Source organism: Zea mays, chromosome 8 (genome assembly GCF_902167145.1).
Source record: "Zea mays cultivar B73 chromosome 8, Zm-B73-REFERENCE-NAM-5.0, whole genome shotgun sequence".
In the NCBI taxonomy this organism is placed as follows: Eukaryota; Viridiplantae; Streptophyta; class Magnoliopsida; order Poales; family Poaceae; genus Zea; species Zea mays.
The window spans coordinates 83,358,083-83,368,093 of record NC_050103.1 but is presented as its reverse complement, the minus strand read 5'-3'; the positions used below and the strand labels follow the sequence as shown (position 1 = coordinate 83,368,093).

At 43.9% G+C, this 10,011-nt stretch overlaps 1 protein-coding gene across 1 annotated transcript; it reads right to left on the bottom strand.

The window, feature by feature from the left end:
* Nucleotides 1-3,965: 3,965 nt before the first annotated feature.
* Nucleotides 3,966-7,915, bottom strand: LOC109941809 (uncharacterized). The gene is made up of 2 exons (XM_020543031.2): nucleotides 7,327-7,915; nucleotides 3,966-6,285 (listed from the first exon to the last, which is right to left on the bottom strand). Exons 1-2 carry the CDS (start codon nucleotides 7,851-7,853, stop codon nucleotides 6,195-6,197), a joined length of 618 nt encoding a protein of 205 aa, XP_020398620.1. The 5' UTR covers nucleotides 7,854-7,915; the 3' UTR covers nucleotides 3,966-6,194.
* Between the last annotated feature and the right edge of the window lie 2,096 nt (nucleotides 7,916-10,011).

The following is a 10,011-nucleotide window of genomic DNA, read 5'->3' as shown; positions in this document are numbered from 1 at the left end:
TCCTATCCTCAACGCCTGTAATATCTTCTCCTCCGCAATGAACGCAGAACCGAAGCTCCACAAATCCAGGGGGAAATTGGCCGGGGATTAGTGCTATTTTCGCAGGGTTGTTGGAATTTGGCTTCGCGTGTGGCTATATGATCCGGGCCTCTCCCCGTTGAGCAACCAGAAGAACACTTGCGCCGGGATCCATGGCGGCAAACAGAGAAAAGAGACAGAGAGAGTTGGCGTCATGCGTCTTCAAGCGATCCAGCGCGCTCCGGTTCGCCAACCCCGCCAGCCCGAGCGCCGCAACCTCCTCGTCCTCCGAGCCCATGGCGTCATGCCCAACCTGGATCCCGCCGCGGGCGAAGTTGGGATAAACACCACCGCCCAGGAAACTCACTTGCGTTGCTGTTCAGTGCGCCTGATCGGGTCGTGGTGCGTCGCGGGTGAATGGTGGAGTTGTTCCTGGGCTCGGCGATCAGCATTGACCACCGGGGTTGTGGCTAATTGCTCATCTAAACAAAGGGTCCTCGGCGGTGTCGCCATGCGTCGTGGCCGAAGCTGTGGGCGTTGCGATTCACGGTATGTCGCCCACCCTCTTGTTCGCACGATTACCCGCTTCGTTTTGCGCATTCCTATGCTCGTGTTTACCACCGGAATCCGGCTCGAGGGTGCTCATCGGTGGTCCACCATTGCTCGGAGGCCGCCGCGGATGCGTGTGCGCCACCGTCCTGGCCACCGTGAGGAAGAAGCTGGGCTAGCCGTCGGATCGGTGATGGTCGGCTGAGAATAGAAGTAGGATACCCCTTCGCGGGATTCGATCCTCACCGTTGGATCAGGATCTGGTGAATACGCGTCAATCCCAGATCATTTAATCTGGGCCGTAGATTGGATCGAACGGGTAGAGTTAGATCTCGATTCATTAAAATCTAGCCGTCGAAATTTAATCCGAGGGACACTATTTCGTACCCGTTCGGTCGTGTGAAAAGTGTTAAAGAGCCCCTACCCTTTTCACAAATCAACCTGCCATCTCGCGAGGTGTTCTCTGTGTCTGGGAAACCTTTCAAGCTAGCCCCTGGCCTTTTGTTTATTCATGCGCCCAGTCCAGAAGCTTAGGGAATTCAGAAAAATAATTTAGAAAAGGGTTTTTGTGTATAAAATATATCCAGAACTTATTTAATTCATAGAAATTCCATTTTAACTCCTTTTTAATCCGTTTCAGTTGTAATAATTTTGTTTTAACATTGTCTATCCCCTAGTACCTTTGTTTAACCATGAAACTTGAATTAAAATTGCTCAATTAAATTAATCTATTCTAGGTGCTAAATAATTTTAGAAATTCATAACTCAATATCCATAACTCCGTCTTAATCCATTATAGTTGTATTAGTCTCACAATAATATTTATTATCATATGGTAACTTTGTTTTGTCAAGAGATATAGGTTAAAATGTTGCACTTAGTCTATTATATACTTAACCACGTGGATCTTCGGAAAACTATAACTTCTTAAGCGTAGCTCCGAATTTAGCGATTCTCGAACCCACGATCTCGTAGCGACGCATAGATTATTATTATGCAGTTTAGTCTTATGTTTGGTGTGATGTTAATTTTGTCTATACCCTGTTTGTTTGTATTGCTACGACTAGCGTGAGGTCACGAGTCACCTGAAGATCATCCTGGTACCTAGAATCTCAAGTCCCAGGCAAGTTGTGCCCTTGATCACTTTTTTTTACCCACTCATGTTCTGATTAATCATAATGATCTGCATAGATTAATTTTGATGGGACCCAATAGGTTACCCCAGTTTGACTATCTTTATACCTTGTTCACCACTGAATCTTTGGGTAGTACCTGCTATTGCTTTATGTGGTTTTGGGTATAGAGATACATTTTATTCATGATTATACTTTGTTATCAGTTTGTTAATTATTGTTCATGATAAGATCATTATGTTAATTGGAACATGGAGAACCACCCGGGAAAACAGTGCTACCACAAGGGTTTAATGGGACGCCCTTGGCCAACTAACTAGGAAAGCTAGTGGAAGACTACCTTACCCGAAAGGGGCAAGGGCAGTAAGGGAGTGGTCAGTGTAGGGAGGCCCTTGGGATGATTTTGCTGCGATGGCGGTCATGCGAGGGATTCCTGCATTGGAGCTTCCTATAACTGTAGCGGGTTTTCTGAAGCTAGAGGAACTTTGTAAAGGCCTCGTATTGTTACCCTCCCTTGCCTCCTCGGTAGAGGTGTATGGGATTGGCCGTCTCTTGGAAGATGGGTAACATGACTTGTGGGTAAAGATGCGCAACCTCTGCAGAGTGTAAAACTGGTATACTAGCCGTGCTCACGGTCATGAGCAGCTCGGACACTCACATGATTAAATTATGGAACTAAATTCAATTTGTCATATGCATTGCATCGCAGGTGAGGTTGTTACTTTTGTTCTACTATTTAATTGGGTTGGTATTTACTTATACTTAGTAACTGCTAATAAAATTTTGACCAACTTTAAAAGCAATGCTCAGCTCTAACCATCCTCCTTGGTAAGCCTTACACTTCACGTGAGCTCCCACCTTTGGCGAGTTCATGCACATTATTCCCTACAACTTGTTGAGCTATGAACGTATGTGAGCTCACTCTTGCAGTCTCACACCCACCCACAGGTCAAGAACAGGTACCGCAGGATGAGGCGCTTGGAGGATGCTGTGATGTGTTCGTGAGAGGTCTAGGCCGTCGTCTCCCAGTCAACTTTGGGTTGCTGGACCGTTGTCTCCTTATAATGTAATTATTTATTTATTTTGTATAGAACTCTTGTTATGTAGTAAAGATGTGACATTCGATCCTGTGCCATGATTCATCATATGTGTGAGACTTGGTCCCAGCACACCTGGTGATTATGTTCGCTCCCGGGCTTTGGTGCCCTGAAACCCGGGTGTGACAGGGCATAATCCTGAAAAGATGAAAATAACAAGAAATTAGCACAACAAGTTTATAGGTGGTACAATAGATTTTAGAAAACCCTATGTACCTAAATATCCTTCGAAGCTTGAAGTGTCAACCCAGGCTATATCTTTGGAACTTTGCTCTACTTCGTTGTTACTTTCCTTTTCCTCTTCTATGAATCTTGATTCATGTCAGGATAGAAGAAGTCAATAGCATCAAAAATACGGTTTCATTGGTGTCTTTTATGAGCTGTAAATGCCCGATGCAGAGCTTTGGCTTCTGGTTTGCTATAGTTACCAAGTATTTCATTGCATTTCACCTCAACATAATCTAACCATCAGTCAATAGGTTCCCCAAACTCATCATCAAACTTATATTTGTAGCAAAGTCTAATCAACCCAGGCTCCGCGTCCAAAGCATTTTTTCAAACATCTTCGACATCTCCCATTCAGCCCCTACTGGCCATGTTTTAAATGCTAAAAACTCTTGAACAAGATCCCTTATCCCAATGTGTGTACAAACAACATTATAAGCAACTATAGCAACCTGAGCTTCGAAGTTGATATAACATGTTGGTTTTTTATATACGAAGCATGTGGCAATAGGAGTCTAGATGATTCCTTTTATATCAGCCCACTCATTCAAATTATTCTTCATGTAAAACCACTCTCTTGCCCACTCATTCGGCCACTTGCTTCGGTATGCAAGAGCCAAAAACATTGCACCTCTTCGATAAGCAAAGTTATAACAACCAAAGTTGTTGTGAAGGCCCCTAGTTGCCTTCATCTGAAAGTGTAATCCATGGATTTGGCTGAAGGCTTTGCACAAAGCATCGGCATCAGGCTCAACGCCCTGGCTCCGCACAGTACAAATAAAAATTCCTAAACACACTATGGCATTTGGTGTAAGCTAGTGAAGGTATATGTTAAACCTTTTCAAAATAACAACTACCATATTATGCAAAGGAAATCTAAGCCCAACTTTCAGGAAGCTTTGGAACACGACAACTTCATCTTCTTTCTACTTTGGCACTAAGTCATCGCCTCCTAGTTGCACCCAATCAACATTGTCAATATAACCAAAGCGGTTAAGTACCTCAATGTGTCCTCCCTGATCCTTGATTTTTCGTAGTTCACGTGACTTGGCTTCGTAGGATGTAGTGTTGTCTTCCTCAATATCAATATCATCAGTATCCTCAAATGGATCCTCGACTCTAGCTTCGGCCTGAGAGACCGTAACTTCTACTGCTGTAGGCAAGTTCTCAACCCTCGTCTCTTGCGCATCTGACGATGGTGCCAAGAGCACCCCTAGGACAGTTTCTTCCTCGGCCATCTCTAGCAAAAAGTATGAGCTTTGCAACTGGCTAAGGCTAGTTCAAAAGTAGTGGAGAGCTTTGGTAGCAAGTGTAAGCAACATATACCAAGTAAAATGTTGTCGGGTACTGTTCCTTTAATATGGGCAACTTTCGAAATTTAACCGTTACACTCACTGAGCACCAAACCCCACCAGTCAGAGTGATCTCGTGCTCTCGATTCATAACGAACTTCGGGAAGGTGTTTTTTGGACCTTCGCCGCAAGGCGTCCCAATAATATTATTTGCAATCTAAGCTCGTTATGAATGACCGAACTCATCCCGCAAGGGGCTACAGTTGGTGGTCTACCTTTACCGAAGGTCCTCAAATAACCTTTGTTTCCGAGTAAACAAATGTGTTTTAGGTACACAACTAACATCAGACGAAGCTAAGCCTCATCCAAAGAGCTATCGACAAAAGCCAAAGTAGCGCAAGGGAAAAAGCTTCGCTCAGCACACACGGTCGGAAAGGATAAAACTCAAAGCTACAAGCTTTGGCACGGAGAGGCTTTCACACGACGAAGGAAAGACGTCCATAGCAAAGAAAGGAGAAAATACAATGTTGACCTAATGTCATTTGTAAATGATGTATGTAAAATCTTGAGGGGCATGATTGTAATTTTGTACAAAGGTGGTTCGTTGTCACACCCGGTTTTTGGGCAAAACCAAATGCATAGCATAGGTGTGCCAAGATCCATTTTCCACACATATATTGACGTCACAAGTGTAATATATCAAAAGACAATGCAATAAAGGCGTAAAAGGGAGTAGAGTAACTTTATTACATCATCCAGATCACAGTATCTTAACAAGTATCATTATCAAAGTACGACGGAATTAAACATGGACACTCTTCCACAGGAAGTTGACTGACACATCGTTAGACTCAATATTCATCAACGTCATCTAAAATGTCTTCATCATCACCCTCTGATCAAAATATTAGCAAGGGGTGAGCTCACTTATGGTCGGGGCTTAGCAGGTGGGAGGAATAATGCAAAGTTAACAAGGTAGACTATGGATATGCGGTAAGCATTTTAGTTGATCAATATTTTATTAGCAACGCCTGACTTACTAATTGTAAGTGTATCCCAAAATTCCCAATTAAACATAAGTACATGATTATATCTCAAAACACTTAAGTGAAATCACTTAAGCAAACCACTTGTGGATCATAGGATCACAATTTATTTTCCATCTTTACGTTCGATTATCATGTGAGGGTCTAGGTTGCTCTTAACCGTGGGCACGACTGACATATCAGTTTTACACTCTGCAGAGGTGTTACAACTTTACCCACAAGCCGTATATACCATCTAGCCTAGGTTGATCGGACCCGTAAACACTTCCTAGGTGAATGGCTAGGGATCCACTATGAGGCTTTCACAAAATATCCTTAGTACAAAGCCACCCGCTAAGGTTTCCACGTCAGTATTGATGGCCCTCTGGGCGAGGTAACTTAGCCAAGACTACCACCCCATGTTAACATGAGCTGCCACCAAACCACTGCCGCCCCCTCTTGCCCATCTTTCAGGTACGGTTGCTAAGCACTAAGTCTATAGAGCTAATTACCAAAGCTAGAGCCATTATAGCACTCGTGGTTGCACTGTTATCCTGGATGGTCACTCCATGTTCCATTTAATACGAAATGATCTTGTTTAACCATCGGGTTAACATCATAATATAAACTTCATTTCCGGAACATAGTATCATTAAAAGAGTGACATCTTAATTGTCAAGTTGAGCAATAGCAAAAATTACTAAGCATAGCATTTATCCCAAGATAATCAAGGAATATGGTTGGTACTTCTAGGGAATCCTATTTAGGCAAATCCCATCAAATTATGCAAATATCCGAAAAGTAAACATTATTATATGCATTACTTGGGTACAAATAGAAATGTAGATGGAGAATCTACTTGCCTTGCTCGAAATGGTCATGTGGGTCTTCCTCAAAGGAATTTGGATCCTCTATCACACAATCAGCCTCTAATAGGTACACGCACCTACCGCACATACAAAAAGAAAGCATACACCAATAAATAAACATACACCATCCAATAAACAATAAAACATGCATTACACAATTCATAATAAAAGCAAAACATTCAAAAACAAAACTTGATTTATAACTATAATGTAAACTAAAACATGTCAACGATCATCTCAATTTCTACGACATAACATACTAATTGTTTTGTTTGGATATTTTACTAAAGGGATATATATTGCGAATTTGACTATGGAAATGTGTACTATATAAATTGTTATATTATTATGGATGTAGTGCTAAACCAAATTCTATGGAACCAGATTAATTACTAACTAATTAATTCCACCATAAAACACGAGTCACAATTCAGTTTTACTCCTTTCTAAAAGGAAATTATACTAGTCGTTACAATGTGACTTAGGAGTCACATAACCTTAGTATTAATAGAACTAAATCAAACTATTTATTTAACTCTACTAGTTAGATTATGGTGTGCATGGTCACAACTATATTATTTATATGCTAAAAGAAACTTTATATTTACCAATTTAACTTTCCTGAAGAATTACAATTAGGTTTCCTAAAAGTTGTATAAATCTATCATTATCATTTATTTACCAAAAAATAAGGTATAGATATAAATATGTTTTTATACAAAAAAAGAAATAGAAAATATTAGCTCTATTCCTATTAGATTCTACATGATCCATATCTCTTAAGAAAAATATATAATCTATAAATTTTAATTAAAACAACATGAGCAACAGTTGTGTATTTTCTTCATTTCTGGAAAACTCTACGCAAGGTACATTTCTTTTGGTTTCTTGTTTAGTAAAACTACGTTTAAGTATTTATAACCCAAATTCAAATTACGAAAATATGAAGAATAGTGTAAACAATAATTGATCACAAAACAACAAAAACAAAAATATGGAACTAATCATAAAATTGCTAGTATTTGTACTCCAAAGCACTTCAATTCTAATCCAAAAATCATCCAGGGACTAGCACATTTTTAACAGTAGCTAATCTGCAACAGTGAAGTCCACCCTACCTCAGGATGCGGCAACAGCAGAACTGGGGCAAGCACGATGGGAGGTGGTCGAGAGGCGAGGTTCTAGGCGTGCAGTAGAGGAATCCTGGACGAATTACAGCGACGTCCAAACGGCGACAACTTCGAGTGGCATCGCGGCAGCGCGTCGGCGAAGAAACTCGGCACCGGCGAGCAGCGGCAGTGTACAGAACAGCGTTGACAGAGGCTGTGCAAGCGTGTGCGAGGAGGAGAGCAGAGATTGAGCGTTGAGGCTTTGGAAATGAGGGCTGGCGAGCACGCTTTATAGCTGGGAAAAGGAGAGAATCACATAGGGGAGAATTAAGTTGCGGCGGCTGATTGAACGCATTGAAGCTTCCGTTTCCGGCCATTAATGGCGGCTGCATTGATCGCAAGAAGAAACGGACGCGAGATGGAGGAAACAGATCGGACGTGGGTGAGGCTGAGAGCAACGGCAAGCAGGCAGGACTGGGCGCGGTGGCAGAGACGCGAGCAGTCGTGGGGAGAACGAACGACAGGCATGACTGCATTGGCTCGGCTGGCAAGCAACCCGTAGGGAGAAGAAAGAGTCGAGAGAGAGAAATACCATGTGGGACCCACCTGTCCTATGCACAAGAAAGAAAGAAAAAGAGACGTGAGAATGAATCGGCCTGGCTTCTGGCCGAGCGTCCGTTTCTCTTTTTTCTTTTGTTTTTTCTTCTTCTTCAAATTCACATATAATATATATATATATATATATATTATAAATAGATATATATATATATATATATATTCCAAAGATATCATAATAAATAATATTCTATGATTTAAATTATCCAATCCTTGAAAATTTCACAAAATTATTATTTTAATAAATTAGACTTCACACACAAAGAATAAAAAGACAAATTCCTCAACTCCTTCAACCAAAAAAATCATGCTACAATAATGAATGAAATCAAACATTCACCAAAATTTGTTAAACCTTTTTACATCACTACTTTAATTATTCTAAAAAAATATTTTTTCTCTAATGAAAGTGAATTCAATTAGATTGTTTTAATTGACGGATTTGAGGTGTTACAAAACCTACCCTCTAAAAAGAATCTCGTCCTCGAGATTATGGGATTTCTGAAAATAGTTGGGGAAATTCTGCTCTAAGTTCACCTTCTCTTTCCCAAGTTGCCTTATCTTCAGAGTGATGTCTCCACTAAATTTTGCACATATTGATAATCTTACTCCGAGTAATTCTATGAGATGTCTCCAAAATTCTGATAGCATACTCCGAATAGGTCAAATCCTCATTAACGTTGAGTTCTTCCATAGGTAACTGTTCCTCAGTCACTCTTAAGCATTTCTTAAGTTGTGACACATGAAATTCGTCATGCACGTCGAATAAACTATCAGGTGGTTCCAACTGATATGCTACTTCACCTTTTCTTTCCAAAATTTTGAATGGGCCAATGTAGCGGGGAGATAGTTACCGTTAACCTTAAATCTTTTCATTCCTCTCATTGGTGAAACCTTAAGGTATACGAAGTCTCCAACTTTAAACATCAACTCTCTTCTTCTATTGTCAGCATAGCTTTTCTGTCTCGACTGTGCCGTTTTCAAATTCTCTCTGACAATATTGTCGGGGACCATAATTAGGGGTACCCTCAAGACGCCTAATTCTCAGCTGGTAACCCCCATCAGCATAAAGCTGCAGAGGCCTGATGGGTGCGATTAAGTCAGGGATCAGTCCATACGAGCGACTCGATCACGCCTCGCCCGAGCCTAGCCTCGGGCAAGGGCAGCCGACCCCGAAGGGGTTTCCGTCTCGCCCGAGGCCCCCCTTCAACGGCGGACACATCTCCGGCTTGCTCGAGGCCTTGCCTTCGCTAAGAAGCAACCCTGACTGAATCGCCGCACCGACTGGCCAAGTCGCAGGAGCATTTAACGCAAAGGAAGCCAGGCCCTGCCAAAGGCACCATAGGAAGCTCCGCCGGACCCAGGGCTCGGACTCGGGCTAAGCCCCGGAAGACGGCGAACTCCGCTCCGCCCGACCCAGGGCTCGGACTCGGGCTAAGCCCCGGAAGACGGCGAACTCCGCTCCGCCCGACCCAGGGCTCGGACTCGGGCTAAGCCCCGGAAGACGACGAATTCCGCTCCGCCCGACCCAGGGCTCGGACTCGGGCTAAACCCCGGAAGACGGCGAACTCCGCTCCGCCCGACCCAGGGCTCGGACTCGGGCTAAGCCCCGGAAGACGGCGAACTCCGCTCCGCCCGACCCAGTGCTCGGACTCGGGCTAAGCCCCGGAAGACGGCGAACTCCGCTCCGCCCGACCCAGGGCTCGGACTCGGGCTAAGCCCCGGAAGACGGCGAATTCCGCTCCGCCCGACCCAGGGCTCGGACTCGGGCTAAGCCCCGGAAGACGGCGAACTCCGCTCCGCCCGACCCAGGGCTCGAACTCGGGCTAAGCCCCAGAAGACGACGAACTCCGCTTCGCCCGACCCAGGGCTCGGACTCGGGCTAAGGCCCCGGAAGACGACGAACTCCGCTCCGCCCGACCCAGGGCTCGGACTCGGGCTAAGCCCCGGAAGACGACGAACTCCGCTTCGCCCGACCCAGGGCTCGGACTCGGGCTAAGGCCCCGGAAGACGACGAACTCCGCTTCGCCCGACCCCAGGGGCTCGGACTCGGCCTCTGCGGACGACCTCCGCCTCGCC

Excerpts from the sequence above, each read along its gene's own strand:
- LOC109941809 (XM_020543031.2), bottom strand. The coding sequence starts at position 7,853 with ATGCAGTCATGCCTGTCGTTCGTTCTCCCCACGACTGCTCGCGTCTCT. Across the intron at positions 6,286-7,326 it reads TGCTGTTGCCGCATCCTGAG|GTGCGTGTACCTATTAGAGG; the intron begins GTAGGGTGGACT and ends TATGTGCGGTAG.